This window comes from Meleagris gallopavo, chromosome 8 (genome assembly GCF_905368555.1).
Source record: "Meleagris gallopavo chromosome 8, MGAL_WU_HG_1.1, whole genome shotgun sequence".
Lineage (NCBI taxonomy): Eukaryota > Metazoa > Chordata > Aves > Galliformes > Phasianidae > Meleagris > Meleagris gallopavo.
The window spans coordinates 3,447,049-3,469,667 of record NC_139411.1 but is presented as its reverse complement, the minus strand read 5'-3'; the positions used below and the strand labels follow the sequence as shown (position 1 = coordinate 3,469,667).

Here is a 22,619-nt window from a genome sequence, read left to right as displayed (position 1 = left end):
AACTCAGTAAGATGTAACTTCATTTCCTCTCTTTGGCTCTCTCCTACTAAAGGCAACAGGGAAAGAAGGGAAACTCCTTGAAAAAAAAGTACGTAAAAAAACACCGACAATTTCACTCATAATGAAATTTTTCCCTTGCTATTTGTGGTTATTTTCAAGCAGAGCCAAAGAACAGCACTGTTTTTAAGAGTGTACTACGTAGCAAATGCAGAATTTAATATTTTTCCCCAATCCCAGGAGTAAAATCAGAATTGTTTCCTAAAAAATGGGATAACTAGCAAGCACCAGACTGGGGTTCCTTGAACTTATTCATAGTACTCCACTCAGCAAATGAATCTTAATTCTTTTGTAAGCTCACCATAATAAAATTGAAGAGGCAACCAACATGAGAGCAATTGCAATGCTATAGTAGAAATTAACTTTTTTTTTTGTTTCAAAGATGACATGCTTAATACAGGAAATACTCTCTTGACCATCCTGAAAATACATCTGAGTGGGGAGTTAAGTGCAAGGCAGTGCTTATGCGTAAATGATTATGAGACTATAGAGATTCACTGAGGTCAGTGTTCTTTTTCTAACTACTTTCTGAGATTAGAGAAAGTGGTTTTTAAAGTCTAATCACATCGGACCTGGGTAATTTTCCCTTGGGAACTATCGTAGCTGATCATCACCTAATAGCTGCAAAACCCAAATGATTCTTAAACTGAAAATGAGTTAGGGTTACGAGATGTTTGCTCCATGTACAGAGAACAAACCAAGTATATCATTAAAATCAGCGTACAGCACTTCAGAATAAGAAGCCTGTTTCCCATTTCAGAAGGTATTTGTAAAACAGAAGCAAACACTGACAAGGCAGCACATGTCCCTCTTCCTGGCCTAAGGAAACCCACAGGCAACCCTGGCTAACACAATTAGCCTTACAGAGCACTCTTCTTGCTTCCTCCCAAAATGAATCATCGACTGAGGAACTTACACTTGCAGTTTTCCTGCTCTTTTTGCACATCTCTGAGGCTGATATAGCAGAGAGTCTGTCTAAGCCCTTCAAAGAGCATATTCCTTTTAAACGTGTAAGTACTTTAGCTGTTCTACTTCATCCTAAGTTTCAAAGAAAGGTCAGTCAGCTCGGAGCATCCTTATAGCCAGCCTCAAGTACTGCAGCCATTCCCTTTTCACATGGGCTGAAATCTCATGTAGCACCAACTTTTGCCTCGTGTTTCCTGCTACGTGCAACTCCGACCAAGAGGAAACATGGTTTAGACATTGAGATACCTTAAATCCATAGCACACTACTTTGCCTGATACCCTGCACAACAAAGGCACTGACAACTCTAATGAATTCTTTCTGGACTAGTGTGCCTACTCTTTAGGAAGAATCATCAATCTAAAAAAAAAATATCAGACCTTTATTTCTGCACCTTAAATATTCTCAATTATAGGCTGAGTTAGGAGTTGATGAGATGTTGCAAAGGCAGCTCCTGATGTCAATCCTACACACAGCTCCTGAGCTCTGCCTGCCTTTTGCTCATTCAGGAGAGCACTATTTGATCTCTTTTAACCCATACAGCCACCAATTCTCGCAGAACTTGAAGCAATTTCTTTTTTAAACTTATTTCCCCCCAAATGTTGCTGAAAATGTCCTCAGGGTTCTCAATGATTCTTTACACGCTTGTAGTCCAGACTGATGAAAATATAAAAATAACACTACCAAAGATTCAAAGAGAACAAATACAGCAAGCCCATGAATTTCAAGTATGTCATGCGCCAAAACAAACAGTGAACTCTCTCCTAATCCTGTTAAACTACCGCTGACTTCAAATGTATTATATTTATGAAAATGGTATTACCTCAATCCAATGATTAATTCTTTTTGAATACTCCTACTTTCCTTGAATGCCAAACTCTACTAAAATTCATCACAGAATCTTGTTTTCTCATCCATTAGGGCTGGAAATCACTTAGGAAGATGGCTGAGAACTTAGAATAATCACCAGTCACTATTATTTCCATAAACTTCAGTGCAACCGTGTTTCATCTCCTTTCTGGATTCAAACATTATGTCAAAAGCATTCATTACAATGGCTACCCATTGTAATGGGTATAAGCTATTCTACTTATGAAGACTGGCATTCAGTACACTTTGCACTGCTCAATTGCTCTACAGACAATTTAAGATGGTCTAGAAACTGTGTTTTATGACATGATAAGACACTTCTGGATATTTCCTACCGAATGGCTTGGTTTGTCTGCCTTCCTAATACGTTTTATTTCAGTAGCCCTCTGGCAATTTAAAATTTCCTTAAAGTTAGGAAGTTTGAGAGAACGCCTATCCCTGTGAGAGATCAGGTCTGATGAGAACTAAGGAAGTATAGGAGAATGGTTTTTTCCTCTTATAAGGTTTTTCTTTTTTTTACAGACTGAACCATTTCATAAAACTTCGGGTGAATCAGCTGAAATGCAGCATTACGTCTGAGATGACTTCATTTGAGGAAATTCTTAATAGCTAAGTGAGGCAGATAGAAATGCACAAACTTAATTTCTAGCTGTTTCCAGTGCAAGTTCAGTGTGTATCGACAAGGCTGCCCACTGGTAGCAAAGAGTTAACAAAACAAATAAAAAACATGAACATTACCTTTATAACGCCTTCCCCAGGCCCCATATCTGTGTAAATCTTGACGTTGTATGATATATTGGAGAAGGTTGGGGAATTATCATTTGCATCAATCACCACGATATTGATCGTCACTGGGGTACTCTCCTGTACGCCATCAGAAGCTATCATCTTCAGGGGGAAAAAAAGGTAGGCAAGCAACATAATTTAACAGTGTATTCTTAAGACAACTGCAACTATGAGAAAGGACAAGTAAAAAGCAGTATTTAGCTCTACATTTGTTTTTTAACAGCAAACAAATTACACGAAGCTTAGATTGAGCTTGAGTCAGCAGTGTGCAAGAAACAGGGCAAAAGCACCTTCAAAAAGTACTGTGTCAGAAAAGCAGAAGAAATGAGAGGGAGTAGCTGTGTTCCAGGGCTGGGATCTGAGTTGGCAGGATGTGCAGCAAGTCCTCAGCTATGCTGGACACCCTGAAGGAGCAGGACCTGGCCACCGCACACCGACCTGTTCAACAGTGTGTGTCTCAGGTACTGTAACACACAGGATCTGCTGTCCACCTATGCTGAATTTCCAAGACAGCATTTTAATGTGGGATGTGAAGAGCTAGAAGGTCGTCCTATGCCACAGACAAAAATCTGAATTCTCTTTTCAAATGTGTTTTGCCTATATCCCCATTTGCAAATTGGCTTAGAACTGTTCCAGGGTTTCCTGACTGACTGCTAACTGCTTCTACAAAAGCAGAAGTAGAAAGTAGAGACATCATGTTCCTAGCCCAAGGGCTAAGAGAAGGCAAAGCTGGCCTCAAGGCCAAGCATGAAAGAGGAAGGTTGGACTGTATCATGGTGGGTAGCAAAGAGCAGCATACAGGCCTGGAACCATTGATATGATGCCAATACTGGGGGGGATCTTAAATCTTGCTAGCAAGCTGAACACATGCTTTTTGGAAGAGAACACCATTGGGTAGTGCCCCCACTTTGCCACTTCTTCTTCATCTCTGTCATTTTAATATGTTAATATTAGTTACAACTAATTATTTTTCAACCCATGCTCTGACTGATGTCTGGTATGCCTTCAGAAGGACTGAGCTTACCGAGAAGGTGTAGAGCTGCTGGGCTTCTCTGTCAACAGGCTGCAGCAGGGTGAGGTAGCGGGTGATGCCACTCTGGGTCACAGTGAAAAAGGTATTGTAATCATTCAGGAAGAGATGGAGCTGCGGGTCCTTGGTCTTTAAAAAGAAACAAAAACACCACATTATATAATTCATTCTTATATGCCATTAAGTTTTCAGTTACTCAATGCATGTGCTAGGTCTCATCAAAACCTAAATACTCAGAAAGCAGAATATAGTGATTGATGAATCTATGAAACTGTAAAAAAAAAATAAGATTAAAAAAGACAAGAAAAAAAGCCCTTAACAAAATGTTACGCACTGATCTGAAAAATCTTATCTGCTTGATGAAAGAGGTGTTAAAAATCTTTAACGTATAAGGTAAGTAAACCCAACTATGAGCAAATAACTATCTTCTTCTTTGAGATGACTTTTTCCTTTGAATAGATTTTCAAGCCTAATATAACTAACTTAAAAGTAGCAAGAAGCCAGAATCCAAGTATCTGTTTTCAATCATACTGGAAACAAAACAAAACCTACCTGGATTAATGAAATAGTAACACAGGTGGACTGGTGCAGTGAAAAAAGATATTGATACGTGTTGAAACATACCACGAAATAAATGCTATTCTGGGATTTTCTTTGTCTTGGACAGAAACCAAAACATACTGATGCAAGATCACTAATTTCTCAGTTGATCAGATCAGAACCACACTAAAACAATTATGGTACAATTTTCAGTTTGGAAGTAACATTTATGGTAACAACAACAAAATAAAACCAAAGGCATTGCATTTTGTTAGTCAAGGCTTCTCCAGGCAGCCTGCTGGGGGGACATATTATGCACTGAGATTATACATTGCCCCCACAACCAGGCAAACACCAAGAGAGGTAATGCAATGCTGCTGCTGCGTGCAAGACCACAGACAACAAATCTATTGGTTAGATACCCTGAGCAGGCAGAAATATCTTTTTGGTGCAAACGGGATCTCAGCTAAGACAGAAGAGGAAGAAAATTCCTGCCATAGACAGAACCAGAAATTATTATTCAAAGGCGACAGGGCAGCTAATTGAAGTCCAGAACCTCAATCCAGTTCTGTCCTGAGCTTGCTAATTGGCTAAGAAGCTGCAGAATGGATATCCTGAGTCCTTATCCCTCAGTCACTGGATGCCAGCACAGAACAAACAAAAGGGGTTTTTAGAACCTTATTCCCTGGTGTTTTGAAAAGCCCTACAAACTAACACACTTCACCTCTCCTTTGAAGGAAGGCTGTGGGAGCTGGGCTTCAGCTTGGAGAAAAGGCCCTAAGGAGACTTCAGGATACACCTTCCAGTACTTAAAAGAGCTTATAAACAAGAGGAATGACTTTACATATAGACAAATAGTGACAGTGCAAGGAGGCATGGTTTTAAACTAAAGGGGGAGATTTAAGTTAGCTATTTGGGAGAAAATTTTCACTCAGAGGATGGTGAGGCCCAGGCACTGCTGTCTAGAGAAGCTGTGGATACCTCATCTCTGAAGGCATCCAAAGGAAGGGCCCTGGACAGTGATCCAGTGGGGGGCAGCCAGCCCATAACACGGGGTTGCAAATGGATGGACATTAAGGTCCCTCCCAACCCAAGCCATTCACAGAATCACAGAATGGCCAGGGTTGGAAGGGACCTCAAGGATCATGCATCTCCAATCCCCTGCCACAGGCAGGGCCACCAACCTCCCCATTTAATACCAGCCCAGGCTGCCCAGGGCCCCATCCAACCTGGCCTTGAACACCTCCAGGGATGGACGGGGCAACCACAGCCTCTCTGGGCAGCTGTTCCACCACCTCACCATACATTCTGTGATTTTCTGTAACTGAAATGACAGAAGTACAAATTGTGACCAGGAGTAAGTATTTATATTATCATCCTCCATCTCTCTAAAGATAAATTTGAGCTATTAACATGATTAGACTGCAAAGGTTATTCCACATTACAATTAAATTTGAAATATATATATATATATATATATATATATAAAATCTCTTATTGCTTTCTGTATTCCAATAAACGTATCTATGTCCTTGTATGTTAACTTAATCCTAACTCAATACTTCACTCTCAGTTACTCTTCAGTTTATTTCTGTTATATGAGGTGAGATTATATAGAAAGAAAGAAAACATGATTTGGAAAACACAAAAGGCTATGGGACGAGTTCTGTAAAAATTGCATCAAACTGTCCCATATGATGTGGAGATGAGGCTATTACCAAGAACAAAACTTAACAGAAAATCCAGTGGCTGCACAAAGCATAACTTGATAAGTAGTTTTACCAGCTGCTTTTCCCTGCAATGCTGCAGAACGTGCCCCATATAGAGTAAGATGCAATGGTTAGCTAAATTCAACAAATTATCCAAAAAAGTAGCATTATATTCTTCACTGACTGTTTTCTCAACCTGAATCTAAAATGCTTCTAGAAAGTTAACACCTGCCTTGTTATTACTGTCATTTTACAAAAGCAAAAAAAGAAAACAGACTACAGCAAAGTTCACCAGTCCCTACAACCCAGCAGGCAAAGACACTCAAACTAACTCTAACATTCACTAAAAGTCGTAATAGACAGCTATGAGGACAGACTGGGACAATGGAAGGAGAAAGAAATTTATTTTTAGCTATCCAAAATACTCTAAAGCACCTATTTTTGGAAGGCTAAGATTATAGTATTTAAATGTAAAACCATCTCAGTTACTGAATGTTACTTGAAAGAAATATCAAAGTGTTCCAAATCAATGGTTTTCTACTGCCCAAAGCTTTGCTGTAACTAAGCCAACCTTCAGTAAAATTAAAATGCATTTTACAACTAGCAATGCAAATAGTCATCTCTTTTTTTTCCATGAAAATTATGGAAGGTAACTGCCAATAATTGTTCACTTTGTAGACAGGATAAAGTCAGTCAAAAGTTTAATTTCCAAATGCTCTGGCTGGTTGTTCCAGTTTTTGCTTGTCATATCATTTTGAACACTAATACACAGTATTTTTTCCCCTAATTTGTTATTGAGAAAAAAAACAATAATGGAGATCCTATACACTCCAAAAGTCATCTAATCCTATTCTTTAGCTATTTTTGTCTTAAAAATTTTATCCCAGTGTCTACATTAAATCAACTTTAATGCAATCAATACCTGCTTTTACTATTTCTATGCATGTTGGGCATACGAAGCAATTTAATTTCTTAATATTTGCAGTGGTTTGCCTTTACATTTTTGACACATTTCATGCTTAAAGAAAGTCTGCATGACTGTGCACACATCACCTGGAAGATACTAGGAATGAACACAATTAGGAAATGAGGAAATGAGGAAACAACTCATTCCTGCCGCCTACAAAATTTCTCATGCTTTAGCTTCTTAAACTATTATTTCAGATGGCCCTGGATTGACCTCTGATACCTAATCAAACTCCTGGTTGACGTGAACTGATTTGTCTCTAATAAATTGTTTAACGCATGATTTTAAGCAGAAAGCTATCAGAATCCACATGACAGAGTAAATAAACACGTGACCTGCAAGGACTATTTCAAGCACACAGTGCAAACCTAAGATGGTTTACATACTTTAGACCTCTTAGTAGACACTTCTTGAAGGAAAAAGAAAAAAAATTACTTTCTGTAATAGTGAAGATTTATATAAAGTATATGTAATTATATAAAGAGCATAAAGCAATTATAACATAAGCATGGCACAACTCTTCTGAACTGCACAGGTCTACATCCCAGATGAACTTGATCTAGTGTATTTAAATGGATCTTTGCAAGCTTCAGGACAGGAGTGATATTCTCAGTCTCAGAGAAACACTGACTGGGCAGAGAAAAATGAAGGACAATGGAAAACATATACATAAATACATAAATCACACAATTCCAACCAAAAAGGATTTTGCAAATATAATACCATTACCTATGGGAATGGCACCTGATACAAGCTATAAAGCAAAAACACCTATGTAAAATGAATACAAGTAACGAAACATAAACCCACCAATGATGAACGTTGTATAAAAACAGTACATTTGGGGAAAAAAATGGTTACAGACAAAAATACAAGATGCAAAAAGTGCTCCCATGCACTACTGATAAACAAAGCCTGGGTTTAAGTTCATTCTGCTTGAATTTTTTGGAGAAACAACCTAAAGTTTGAAAACCTGTGCTGATCTTAACGTTACCTTTCTTATTTCCACTCATTGGAGCTTACAGCTTCTTCTAGAAGAAACAGTTTTCTACACTTTACTAAGATCAAAGCAAAATTACATGATATCGTCCAGAATGAATAAACAGACAACATGTTTCAACATTCCAAAGAACTCAGCTGAAAGAACATATTTGGCTGTTAACTTCTCCAGGGAGCCAGAACAAGCCCCAGCTCCATGGAGCATTTCATGATTTGGGCGTTTTTCCTGCTTCATGTCATTACGTTCCCTTTTCAGTTTTATGGAAAGAAAGTCCAAAATCCAGGAGGGATTTGTGCATCAGAAAGCAAAAAAGGAGTTTGCTTTGGTTACTAAATACTGGCTGTGCCAAGACTAACCACTTAACGGTTGGCATTTTGTGCTGTGAAGAAGCGCAAAAATGCCAACCGTGGAGGAAAATAGGCAAGGAGTTCTGCAGGGCCTGATGAGCTGATCCTCCAGGTTCACAGTGGCTTGGATTGAGCAGACAAGGTAGACACAGTGTCCCGAGTGCTTCTCCTACACCTTCAACTTTACTATATTATGAGACTAAACTAAAGCTCAATCTCCTCATGATCACACAATCACTGAAGTTGGAAAAGATCTCCAAGATCATCCAGCCCAACCGTTCATCTATCACCAGTATTTCCCACTCACCCATGTCCCTCAGCACCACATCTAAACGTTTCTTGAACACTTCCAGGGACAGGAATTCCACCACCTCCCTGGGCAGCCCATTGGAGAAGAAATTTTTCTTAACATTCAACCTGAATTTTCCCTGGTGCAACTTGAGGCTGACGACTTCAGCTGTACAACTGTTCAGGCAAACAGAACCCATGGAGTAAAACAATATGTAAAAATCCTGAGTAAGCGGCAGAGATAAAAGCCAATCTGAGAAAATTTTGTCCAAGGTGTGTTGTGAATTTTTTTGTTTTTCCTATTTAACTATTTTTATTTCTTCAAAGTGAGGTCACTAAATATTAATCGTACAACTTAAAACCAATAACAGCAAAGAAAGGTCCACCATTTATGCCATCTCCACTTGGGAAGATATTATGCCAGAAGACTAATGAGAGAACCAAAGTTGATGCTCAGTAATGCTTTATTTCCAATTCCTTTCAGTCACCACCAAAACCTCCGTGTTTACCGTGCAAAAGAAGGGCTGAGGCACAAATGTGACTCTAAGGAGTGCTGCAGTGTTTTTTAGACACTTTTCAAGTTGAGGCAAGAAAGGCCACGCTCCTTCCTGAATGAAAAGAGGGCAGAAAAGTTACAAAATAAATAAATAAATAAATAAATAAAAATCATCTTACGTTCCTCACACAGGTAAACCACTCCTGGGAGAGGGCAGGAAACAAATGTCAGCATCTTTAGTGCTGCCACTAAGTAGCATTGCATTGTTTTAACACAGGGGCAGATATACAAAAGACAAATTCCTTGAGGACTGAAGGCAGAAATAATAGCTTCAGAAGGCAGGCAACATTAGATATGCACACTACACGAATAAAGAAATCAAATACCATGGTAAAAGTCAAGAATTTCTTTCTTCGTAAATGAGGAAAAAAGGATTCAGAAAGGAAAGAAAACCTGTCTTTATAAATCCTAAAGAAAGAAAAACAATATTCCTTTCTCTTTTGGTTGTTTTAATGGTGATATTAAGGGGTTGTTACATTCAGGAAGACTATTTTCTGAATTAATATTTTGTAATGTGACTGTTAGAATGTCACAGAAGTGCCATACAGGGAGAGCAGTAGTTTGAAAACACTCCTCTAGGGAAAATACTGGCTGCAAAACAAGTTCAAACAACAACAGCATAAGTAAGATACAAGCAAACAGAGCAAAATGCTTTGGTATTTAAGATGTCTCAGCATTTCTGGCTTATGGTAGGAATCCATTGTTCCTCCTTATCTGCATATGTCCATGAAAATCCATAACCTGTCTTTTAAGTTACATTTCAAATTTGTCCATTCACTCATCAGAAATCCATATTTACTAAGTGCATTCACCCATTCTTTGTTTTACCCTTTTGGTTTGGGATGGAGGCACCTTCATGTAAAATAATCTTTCCTTTACGTTTTCCACGTGTTCTCTAGAAGCATGAATGCTGAGCAACCACCAACCTAGTCTGACTTCAGCTTCACAGACAATGAAGGATAAGGCAAGAAAATGATTTGGTAGAAGAGGATCTGGTGAGGAACGGAGGAACTCCCCTGCCTCAGGATCTGCAGAAGCATCAGGGTTACTGCACAGATGCTTTATGAATGCATGCTGGCACACATTAATGCCTCTGAACATAAGCTGGTACACTTTATAAACATGCCAGTGTTTTGTGTTCTAACGAGCAATGCACAGATTACCTTGCTCCTCGAGTTTATTCATCAAGATGCTGTGTGTGGTATCAGTGAACAGCCTGGCAGTCAAGTAGCAGTAATAAATGTGAGTGCTGATTAGTTTCTTTTGACTTAGAAATTAAATCCTGTCTTCTAACGTTGTTTTATTTTTTTGTGAGCTTCTATGAGATTCTACAAAATTCAGCACACAAGGCAGTTTCTGTACAGTGTTTTTCCTCAGCCTTTTAAAAGGAAGTATCAGAAATTAGTATTCTCCTAAGGATGCAAAAGAGTGAGGAAGCAAGTGTCTTGAGAAGCCTTTTGTAAACATCAGTCAGACCATTCAGTTTATAATTCCTCATCTCACCTTCAGTTTACTTTGGTCTTAAGGTACTCGTGTAGCTTAATTTAATTTATGCCATTTAAACAGACTACTTCATTATATCAGCACTTGGCAGTGCTGTTCTAGTTAAAGGTCTGTTTGAAACGTCACATCTATGAATTAATTTTTGGAAGGTTTATAGCAAGACCACATTATAATTCCTAGGAGGTTTACATTTAGAAGCTGAGTTGTATTTGCCTAAGATAAACAGTTAAGATGACCACTTTCTTCGTACATTGATCTGAGGGCAGGGAGCTACTTTAATAAGAAATATAATCTCAACTGATTTGTCAATTAGAAGACTGAAAACACTATATTCGGTCCGTGCCACTACTGGAAAATAACTTGCACAAGCACGTAGATGACTTATGTCAACTTCTCACCAGAAATCCATATTTACCAAGTGCATCAACTGACAGTATGGGCTGCTGAGGCAGAGCAACTCTTCCCTCCTCCTGCCATGTTTGGGAACTGCGCCCTTCCTCTGACCCCTATCCTTCCTTAAGGGAAGTGACCCAGTGGGTACAGAGCCACCCTAGCAGCAGGGAAAAGGGCAGACCACGAGGGTCACTGGGAAGGTTCTTGCATCTCTCCTGCCCTGGCACATGGCATCAAATCTCAGCAAGGCCAGAGATTTTCATTATTTTGTCTTCACTTCTGGGGGTGGGACCAGGGCTGGAATCAAAATTACCATTTTTGCATAGTGCTGGTCAATCCTGACTTGAGTATGGGAACAACGCAAAGCAAAAATAGACGTCCCTGCTGCAGGGTGAGCAGACGTAGCCTGGCACAAGGATACTCTCTGCCCAGTCCTGCTCCCAAATGGAGTCAAGGCACCAGAGCAGCACAATCCCAATGCCTGAAACTGCAGCAGAGGAGAAGCCCATGATAGAAGTAGATAGCAGTAGGGGTTTGGGAATTGCATGCCTGCTACTTACTGATGGAAGATTACTCCTAGGGTTCTGTTGAGAGGCACGGATCAGACCGCCCAATCACCCCAACCCACTGGGATCAATGCTTTGGAGACAATTTACTTTTCTTTTTTATCTTCTGTTCTTTAAGGAATGACGGCGATTTATCTTAGTTTAGAGAAGTTTATTGTTTATTATTCATCTTTCAATATTAAGACCACGTTTCAGAACTTGAATCACATCAGGCTTTCTTTTAGTGTGAGTTATTCCTTCTTTTTTTTTTTTTCTTGAGATGCACCTCTTTTTTTCTTTCTTTTCAAACAAATACAGGGAATTTCACCACAAAGCAGTACTGGTTAATTAACTGTGATTCAGACTGCAATGCTTCCTTTCCAGACCTTTCCAGACAATTTCACTGCTATGGAGAAGCACAGACGCTTGAATGCTTCAGCAAGAGACCTTGCTCCCTTTTAAATTTCATTTGAAATTCAAGTTTCATTTGAAATATTTTAATAGATTAATGAACTTGCAATGAATCAACACAAAAGAGCAGAAGCAAGCATCTATTATGCAATACCTTTCACAAATTGTCCCAGTTGTCCATCACGCAGTAGGAGGCTGCATTAGCACTTGGTGCCACATCATTTCATGGTCCAGAAAGCCCTGGCAGTTATTCATCGTGCAAAACTGAAATATTAACCTTTTTCAATAATATACAAATATCACAAGCTGGGATACTTTCGGCTGTACTGCATTTTGAGTCATATAAATGAATGTTTGTCCTTAACTTATGGATATTAGGAAAAGGTTCTTCACCAGAGTGTAGTAAGCAAGGAACAAGCAGGAGAAGCAGAGCCTTGTGGTCAAACCCACTTGCAATAAAGATGATTTCGAGCTATCAAATGCTGAGTTTTCAGTCTTATGTATAATGTAGCATATAGCAACAACAGCAAAGAACCGTACGTGATTAAACCTGCCTTTGACATCCTGTGGTTAGAAATTTGTAACCACCAGGGAAAGTGCAAGTTAAAAAGAGCACTGATAACTACTAATCTGAAAAAGCTCTGGAGGTTAATGAAGATGAAAGTCCTTCGTCCATTCCCTTGGAGAGTGCAAGAGTATCTGCTAGGAAACAGGAAAGAGTTTGAATTATTTCAAGCACAATTGATGCAGTCCCTCCTCACAAGCCATGCCACTTGACTTCATTTACCCCTGCAGACCCTGTACACACAGTAGGATTTTCCTAGGCCATCACAGATGTAAAAGCCATAGGGACACACAGCTCTCAGGTGCTTGACCAGCAGTGGACTTGCAGATATGGAAACACCAGCAGCATCACCACGTAATAATAGCCAGATTTACGTACTATTTTCAGCTGTCCACCTCTCAACCCAGCAGCAAGGCAATCCAGATAGAAGTGGTTCTCAACCAGCTCTCCAGCTTGCAAAAATCCCTATTCTGGGTTTAGAATACGTCCATCCAACATACCAATCTATCAGTCTCACAGACAGACTTACTCGGTTTCAGTCTTTCACTCTTCAGGTGATTAATCTTCTACATTTTTGTGAAATGAGTGTACGGTCACAAAAGCATGTTCTAATGATGCCCTAGAATTCCAGATTTCTGCAACCAACAGCCCTTTGTGGAAATAACCAGAACTGTCTCCACACCAAGGCAAAGCTGAACCAAAGAGTATTAGTAGTATTTTCACGGAGGCATGGATAAGACAAAACATCGATATTTTTTGGCAAAAAATAGCTAAAAACATCCCAATAATTTTTAATGCACATATGAATCACAGCCCTAAGAGAAGTTACCTTATTAGTAGCTCCAAAAGGACTTAGCCACGGGCACTAATTCTTATGAATTTTTTGTTGTTGTTGCATTCAGAAAAACTGAGCTTCACACATTATACGAGTACAAACCACATTGAGTCCTATGAGTATAAACACGCACCTCTTACTTGCACCTTACTTATTCCTAACTGAAGCAATCTACAAGCTCTTGTCACTTTGGTCAATCAACAGAGCCCCCTGATTTTAACAAAAGCAATGCTGAAGAAGAGTATTTTCACATATAGCAGCAGCAGTCATTAGCAATGCCTGCTATCAGCTGCCAATGCACTTGTTCCATAACTTTCATACAGCCCCTAGGAATTATAGTATCCTTTGAGTTGGGAGGAACCCTAAAAGGTCATGTAGTTCAACACTCTGGCAATGAACAGGGACATCTGCAGCTAGATCAGGTTGCAGAAAGCCTGGTTCAGCCTGACCTTGAATACCTCCAAGGATGGGGCATTCACTACATCTCTGGGCAATCTGTGCCAGTGCTTCACCAAGATTATTGTAATAGACTTTTTCCTTATATCCAGCCTAAATCTCCCACCCCAGGAACACCTCTCCTTGCCCTACCACCACAGACCCTGCTAAAAACTCTGTCCTCCCTTTTCTGCGGCTCTCCTTTAAGTACTGAAAGGCCGCTCTCAGGTCACCTCTCAACTCTCTCCAGGCTGCACAGCCCCAGCTGTCTCAGCCTGTCCTCACAGAAGAGGTGTTGCATCCCTTGAATCATTTTTCTGGCTCTCCTCTGGTTGTATTCCAACAGGTTCACGTCTCTCCTGCACTGAGGACTCCACATCTGGACACAGCACTCCAGGTGAGGCCTCACCAGCACAGAGTAAAGGGGCAGGATCACCTCCTTTGACCTGCTGGCCATCCTGCTTTGGATGCAGCCCAGGATATGATTGGCTTTCCGAGCTGCGAAAGCACATTGCTGACATAGCTTTCCATCCACCGGTACCCCCAGGTCCTTTTTGGCAAGGCTGTGCTCCATCCTCACATTCTCTAGCTTGTACTAATAGTGGGTATTGCCATGACCCAGGAGCAAGACCTTGCACTTGGATTTGTTGAACCACATGAGGTTCTCCTGGGCCCATTGCTTGAGCTTGTCTAGGTCTCTCTGAACACACAGCTGAACACACAGCTTGGTGTCATCAGCAAACTGTTTGTATACCAAGTTGCATGCATTGGTGTAGAAATACTACAGCTAGATAGTTGGTCTTGTCACCTTCTTGGAAAGTAACTCCTTAATTCTTTTGAAGTATTTAGCTTTAGCCTCTCTTTTGCCTTCATCGTAAGATGCAGTAGGTTGAGGGCTTCCACTAGCACTTCATCCCTCTAACTTCTCATGTCATCTCATACCTTGTCACGTGCAGGCTCACCATCACTCCCTTCTCCTTTCAAACCTAGTTTAAGCCCTATCAGTGAGTCCAGGCAACCCCTGGGTCAGAATTATTTTTCCCCTATGACCAAGGTGGGTCCCATCAGCTGCCATTGGGCCATGTGCTCAATCAACTGCCCAGTGGTTGAAAACGCCAAAAGTTGTCCGGCGGCACCAGTCTCTTCACCATGTATTTATCAGATGGGTCCTCCCAGTCTTCTCAGTATCCCTCCCTGGCATTGAAGGGATAGAGGGGAACATCACCTGCGCTCTCGTTCTGTCCACTACTATACTATAAATATCTCCAGAAACCTTAAGCCTACAGCTCAGCTTCCCTTAGGTATCCACAGATAACAACAGAACAGAACCAAGACAAAAAAGTAAAGATGACTGCTGGAGAGACAACAGTAAACAGGGCAAAAGGAAACACCAATGATTAAAAGACACGATAGCATCAACCTTGTTGAGACCAGAAGAAAAGACAGTCATACAGACTTTGCATGATTACTATCTGGTTTACTACTCTTTTGGGCGTGTTCAATTTTTACCATAAAAGATGATAGTATCATAACCTGAGGTGAGGAAAGCACAAAGTAAGAATTTAGCCTCCTTTTCTCTTGTTCCTCATCTTCTGAATCGTCCATGGAATTAATAATTCCTTCCCTTTTGAGTTTCTCATTGCCTCATACACTGTGGTAGATCTACCCTTCTCATAAAATGCATTTCTTCTCCTATTCACACTATGCGTCCATTTTTAACAGAAGGCAGTTAAGCACAGCTAGGCCAAAAAAAAGGTTAGTTTCCCAGTTCATAATCACTTTAAAACCCTTTCGAACTCAATGAAAAGAAATCCACGTAATAGTAAATAGAAGATTTTTTTTAAAAAACTTGCAAGCTTTCAATAAAAACATGAAAAAAAATCCAGTGAACGCTGCATGAGAATATTTAAGTTTCTATGTAAGACTAGAATTTTCTTATAGAGAGACGTACCTCCTCAACATCATTGTCCAACACCGTGATTTGCAATGGAGAGGTCAGATTCCGGCTATCTGAGATGGTTGTTCCCACTGGGGAGGATTCAAGGATAAAGCCCTCGTATGTAGATTTTGTAAAGTAAGGCTTCTGATTGTTCTCATCAAGGACTTCAATATGCAAATTGGCAAAGGCAGGAAGAGGATGGCCGTTGTCTTGTTCAGCCTAAAAAATAACAGTTCATCTGTCAAAGGGTCTCACAGACAGTGAAGTAAAATTATGAACAATTACTAACCAATGTTGGTTTGCTTTTATGCATTACAATCCAGTTGCACATCACATAGATCACTGTGTTACGAGATTTTGCATCGGGAAATAAAAAAGAAACGCCAATGACAAATTACATAGGCTTTAAGAGCAAGATTAATTTCAGTTACAGTAACCTCTACAGTCAAAACAAAACTCAGAAGCTATACAATACACACACGGAATCTTTCTTCACAGTATCAAGAGTTTGGGAAAATCCAGAAAGGAAGAAAGAAAATTGGAAACTGCTGACTCTGTAGGACATAATTTGCACCTACAGCATCAGCAAGAGAGTTAAATGATTATAATAACAGTAGCTGTGGACATAGAATTCTTGCTATGGACTCCTGGGTATGACACTTTCTTTTCCTCACACCCTCATCTTTATAATGGTAAGAGGAATTTTAATTTTATCTCTGTGTATTTAAAATGTCAAGCAAGATCACTCCTTTCTATTACTACTTGTCACCTTCCAACAGCCATGCCTCTCCTCCCAACTATTAGTCATTGGTAGTTTCACTTGATCTATTGTTATTTTCAAACTTCCTACACACAAAAGCACTATTTTCCCCTTCCAGCATGCAAATCCACTATGTTTGGATGGATTTTTTTTTTTTTTTTACTATCTATGATCATTTAAAGCAAACACAAGCATGGAAGGCAGAAGACAGGTAATTTGTTCTTCAATTTATAAAAGGCAAACCAATTTTAATTACAGTACTGCTCACAAAAAGACAACAGCAGAGTACTGTCAGCCTCACACTCCTACGGCTTTCTTTCCAACATCTGTAGGTAGGCAGAACCCAACACTGCAGTAGTAATGCTGTATCTTTCTGCAGACATGGGAAGTCTGTACTATAACAAAATGTTGAGGAGTTAAATACTTCTGAAGAGACAGAGCAGTACCTAATCCATTATTAACAATACTTCCAGTTTGCAGAGATTTTATTTTCATTCTGTTACTTTGCCTATTACAGGTAATTCCTTGTTTTTTCAAATCCTCATTTCTTAAGTCCGACACCTTAGGAGTCTCCTTATGGAAACCCACAATTTTTATTCCAGCAACCATTTACTTCTTCTTTCCTCTTTAGACTGTTCTGTTTCTTACATTTTCTTTGGTCTAACAAATGTTAATTCGATACAGAGCTCTGCTTTGTTTACAGAGGAATTATATTGAAGTAGTATGAATAACACGAAAAAAATACACTGTTTATGATGAACACTGCAATTTGAATTAAAAAAAAAGTGTAAATATCAAAATTGTTATTTTGCTCAGTAATTAATAAGAAACTCATTCAGAAGACTCGGTTATTAGGAACAATGTATTTTCCATTTGGCAGAGATGAGTAACAATGAAACTGCCAGAGATTTAAAGCAACCCCCAAGCTGCTCCTACATGTAGCAAGTGGGTCATGAATAACCAGGCACTGCCATCTGAAATTAATGAATCTTTTCTGACAGGGTTATGTTTGGCTAAAGAAAGAAAACCTTATTTAAGAAATAGCAAGTTCTGCTGATTACTTCACTAGTAGATCAAAATTTCAGTAATCAGGTGCAGGAGGTGACGTAGGGCTCTTCATATGTACTTCAGATGGTCCAAGTAGAGGTGACCACTAAGACGTCAGAAGAGCTGTGTTCTTCCCCAAAAGAACATGCTTCACTGACAAAATGACTCACCTTCAAACCAAACAAAGGTGGATATTATATGAACAAGTGGGCTCACATTTCTGCAGTGAAGATGGCTTAGATGGATGATATACAATCATAAGGAGGTGTTAATAGAGAACAAAAGAACAAACGTACTGTGAAGCCCTGTCGATACTAATCCACACTGAGATGAAGACTTAAGACTCTCACAGTCAGGAAACCTATCTGTAAGATAACAACAGGTACCTTCACGCTACCATCAAGATACACAGAATTAAGACTCTGGCAACTTCTGCTTTAGATAGCTGAACAAAAAAAAAAAAAGAAGGGCAAAGTAATGCAAAAAGTGTTAAATTACTCTCAAATGAAAAATGTGTACCTACATTTGTTACATATTATATACTTATTACCTATTATGTATGTTTTATACTGAAACACCATCAACTTTACTTATTCAAAGCACTGGACAAAGCAGATGACTGAAAGAAAGAGAAAATGAAAGCAATGCAATAGACTCCCTCAATCTACTGGAACACCACAATCATTCCTTCCATCAGACTTTCAAACCCTACCTAGTGAGAAACACATAATTCTGCTGCCTAATTGCCTTTAAGCCTTGCTCTCACCTCCTTTTCATCAAAATGCTCTGAGCAGCCACTGGTTATACCCTAGCATTTTGCAAGGCACAGCAAAAGGAGGAAAAGCCTGTGGGAAACATGCGAGAGCTCACTGGAAAAGGTGTAATTTGGAGAAAAGTGGGCAGGCCATTTTCTGTTTAACGTAAGAACAAGGGAGGAGCCCAGGAACTTCAGTCATTCAAACTTAAACCTGACTTCCAGCCGTGAAGAAGACGGAAACATTATAAAACATTTAAATCAATATAACTGAAAAAGAGCAGGCAGTGCGGGTTCAGAAAAGGAAGGTCAGGTCTGAAAAGCTTCATTTTAATTTGTACTTTTAAAGTGCATGACTGAATTGGGAAATACAGGTGAACGTTGGGACGTAATTTATCTAGATTTAGGGTAAGGATTGTATATCACACACTGGATTAACATACAAGGTCAGAAAGTACGGCGTAAGGAACGAGCTACTGAAATGGATTAAAAATTGGCTTAAGGACAAGCAGAACCAAATATCTTTGGAACACAGAAGAAATTTGACTTTACTGTCAGTGAAGCTTATCATGTGGCAGTGAAATGATATTGGCACATAATGTGTCTAGACAGCACACTTTAAAAATCCCAAAATACGCACTTCTATTTCACGTGTCAAGGGTAACAGACTTCAATGCCAGAATGCGACGCTTTAAGTGAACAGCAATACTTCTAGCTGACCAGCTTTCCACTAAATAAAACTTTCTTCCTCCCCAGATTTAAAGAAAATGCCGGAAAATGCCAACTACAAAATTGTAAGTGATGGATGGATGGAATTGGAAACAGCAACCATCAAAGAAATCCTGTTTACAGCAGAAAGAAAGCGCAGCTATTTCTGCTAATGAAACACATTACAGAGTTTGCCATTTACGGATTTTAATATTTCTGTTGCTCTGTGCATAACAACATAGAATTTGTGGTCAATCTTAACTCGCAGTCACTGGTCCTGCCTGTGATTAAATGCTCTAAATACAAGCAAACATACTCACCATGCTGAGCTGCTACTAAGAGACTATTTTCAGTATGCAAGTGTTAGCTTTGGCGAAAGACTGGCTTCTCAATTACGATATTAATGTCTTGGAAAGGTTTTAAGAAGCATTTTCCTGCCCCTATGCTATTCACAAAAAAAACTAACCCTGCACTTAGCTTTTCATTTCCACAGCTCTTGTCACTGTATTACATACAAGACATAAAAGGTCCGCCTCAAAGAGAACAGAAGTTTCCAGATTACTTGGACTTGGTACACTTCTGCCACAGCGATAAGACAGCAGAAGTAATTGAATACTGAGTTCACGTAAGAGATGAACTTTTGAAAAGCCAATTTAAAACACAGTTACTGTACTTAATACCTACAGCAGATGCACAGCAGTTCAGCCAAACTAACGACTCTGTAGATTCCATCGTTGTCAGCAAGTGCACTGACCAACTCTTTAATGAAAAACCATTTCTTCCACTCTTTTTCTAATCTGTCACTGAGAGCACAAAAACATTCTCATTTGTTCAGCTCGGGATCTATTTTGAGGCAGAGCAATCACCCTGTTTCCCATTATAGCTGATACATCTCTAATGTTGTGTGAGAATGGCAGAAGAGAATATCTTCAGCTGCATTTCAAAAGAGAGACAAAAACAAAGCAGTTCCAGAACAAGGGCAACACATTTTTGGAAGACCCTACTTGTCACGTGGGCTACATTTTATATCCCATTTTGCACTCAAGAGGAACTTGAGAGCCAAAGTCGCTGATATTTACGAAGACAAACATTTTAACAGACAGGTTACCTTCTAGGGACCTCTTCAATAACAGATACTACGAAGGTTTTTTTGTTTCTGGTTTTTAAAGCTGTCATCTGTTGCAGCCCTCACATGTAGTTCGGACTGCTATATCTTCATAATCGTGTATAATTAAGCTACAATCACACTGATTAAACCGAACAAGGGGGGGCTTTATTCTTTCTGCCAAAATTCCTATTTGCCACCACTGCAAGAAGAACAAAGAAGAGATGCAGAAGAACAAACAAGAATAAGCATACAACCTCTTAAGTGCAGGAAAACAGATTTTTGAAGATAGAATCACAGAATTGCTCAGGTTGGAAAAGACCTTAAAGATCACCAAGTCACACCTTAACCTAACCATACCTAACTCTAACAACCCTCCAAGAAATCACGTCCCTGAGCACCACATCCAAAAGGTTTTTAAACACATTCAGGGATACACTGGAAGAGAGGGACAGTGACTTTGAGCTACTTTGAGCATCACTTTAGTGATGACTAAAAGTCAGCAAATAAACGGTGCCAAGAGATCATTATAGGACGAGAAGAATTGGAGGCTGACAATAGAAAAACTACCAAACACTGCAATATCAGATGTTAAAAAAAAAAAAAAAAGTCCGTTCAGAACTTAATTCACAAAATCCTACGGATCTCTTCAACAGCAGCCCAAGACTTTGCAGCTTAGTGAGGCTCAAGGGATGCTTGTTGTCTCTCTGCCTGCTACCACTGTGTTTTCTTCTGATGTTTTTTCAAATTCTTAACAAAAGAGCATCAGAAGAACAACAAAACTCTATCAAATCAATAATCCATGCAGTGCAACATCACAGCTGCAAGCAGCAGCCAAAGAAGCCAAGAGAGAAACGTAAGCAGCTCCTGCTTTCTAAACTGGAAGTTCTCTGAGGTCTGCTCTTCCACAAACCTGCCTGGGCTCCCTTTAAGCCCATGCCAACTTTCAGCCCCACACCGCTGCCTGCCAAAGCACTCTGCAGACAAACTGCATCAGATGAACAACCTCCTTCTGCTTTCAACTTGCAACCTGCTTGTGTCATTTGACAACTTCTCCCTCTTGCATCGCAGAAACGAGCCCTCTTCACTCTCAGAATTACATTATATTTCATGTGTTTCTACCGTGTTCCTTTCCTCCAAGTTGAAACTCCTTGAGTTCTGGCCCTTCCTTTCAGTGACAGAGACCAGAACTGCACACTGCAGTCAAGACAGTCCACACACCCTGGACCTATAGATTGCTGCAGTGATTCTCCCTTGTTCTATTCTCAATTTTTCCTAATAATTTCTAATAGCCAATTTGCTTTTTCTTGACAGTCAGAGATCAGTGAGCCAACCTTCAATTTCAGCTATCAGTTACAGAGTCAATATCTCATTACCAAGCCAGGGGAGATTCCATCACTTTGTGCATAAGGATCTTTTCTGACTTGTTTCACCCTATTTTTAGCTATGCAGAATTTTATCAGTCATTTTATCATCCGTTCATTTCTTCTCACACAAAGTCCACAGAAGTATCTTGGCAGCCTGGAAAAAGGAGCAGATGGGAATGTCATCATATCAAAAAAAAAAAAAAAAAAAAAAAGGGAAATGCCAAGTTCTGCACATGGGGAGGAACACCTCCAGTACTTGTTAGGAGACAGTCAGCCGGAAAACAGAGAAGTACCTGGGGGACCCCCTGGATGAACTGAACAACACAGCCTCAGAAAAACCGTGCTGCATTAAGACAAGTGCTGCCAGCAGGCTGCATGCTGCTTAGTACTGGTGAGGCATCTGAGGGTCACTTCTGTGCAAAAACTAACATACAGATTCCTGCACTTAAGCACAAGAAGAGACTCAAATATTGGGCCAGGTTGCCGTGAGGTTGTAGCATCTCTAGCCTGGCAGGTATTGAGCCCCATCCACATTGCAGTGGAGCTGCAAGGGTCAGTCTCCAGAGATGCCTGCCAATCTTAAGATTTCTAATGTTGTGTAGTAGCTCAAATTCATAATAAACATTGTTATTTCATCCTTAGAGATTATTCCCCTTAAGAAGGGGTCTAAGCCCAGCACTGTCCTTGGTGATTTATCCTTTGAAACTGCTCACTGCCTTGCCCTCTGCACCTCCTAGTGGGAGAAGCGTCCTCTAAGCATCTTTCTTTGCTTTCAACTCTACTTTGAAAACAAGTCTTTATTTAATGAGTGCATCAAATAAAACATAGCATATATGCACACCCTGCCTTCAGAGTGCCCATGTCCACTTGAGATCACTGCTGAACACCCAGCCCTTGTCATACAATGCACTGACCTGCAACAGCCTCCACACACAACTAAGATGGAATTTGGTCTGGCTGATAGTGGGGCTCAGTCTCTACACGCACACCCCAAGTGAGTACAACTTCCTTATACAAGCTTCCCATCCCCAGTCACGGCCAATATAAATGCCACTGCCAACCAGGCAGGACAAAAGGACAGCCTTCTAAAACTTGGAAATCACACTCCACTCAGAGATTAAAGCCTGGCGAGCACGCA

General features: G+C 39.9%; 1 protein-coding gene across 9 annotated transcripts in view; it reads right to left on the bottom strand.

The window, feature by feature from the left end:
* Positions 1 to 22,619, bottom strand: part of PCDH15 (protocadherin related 15) — a 682,309-nt gene that overhangs the window by 158,991 nt on the left and 500,699 nt on the right. For all 9 annotated transcript variants that reach the window (XM_085229238.1, XM_085229233.1, XM_085229230.1 and 6 more), the window contains 3 exons: positions 15,753 to 15,959; positions 3,702 to 3,836; positions 2,630 to 2,779 (listed from right to left, as the gene is read on the bottom strand). In XM_085229238.1, the coding sequence (XP_085085364.1) occupies positions 2,630 to 2,779; positions 3,702 to 3,836; positions 15,753 to 15,959 (492 nt within the window). The remainder of the gene's footprint in view (positions 1 to 2,629; positions 2,780 to 3,701; positions 3,837 to 15,752; positions 15,960 to 22,619) is intronic.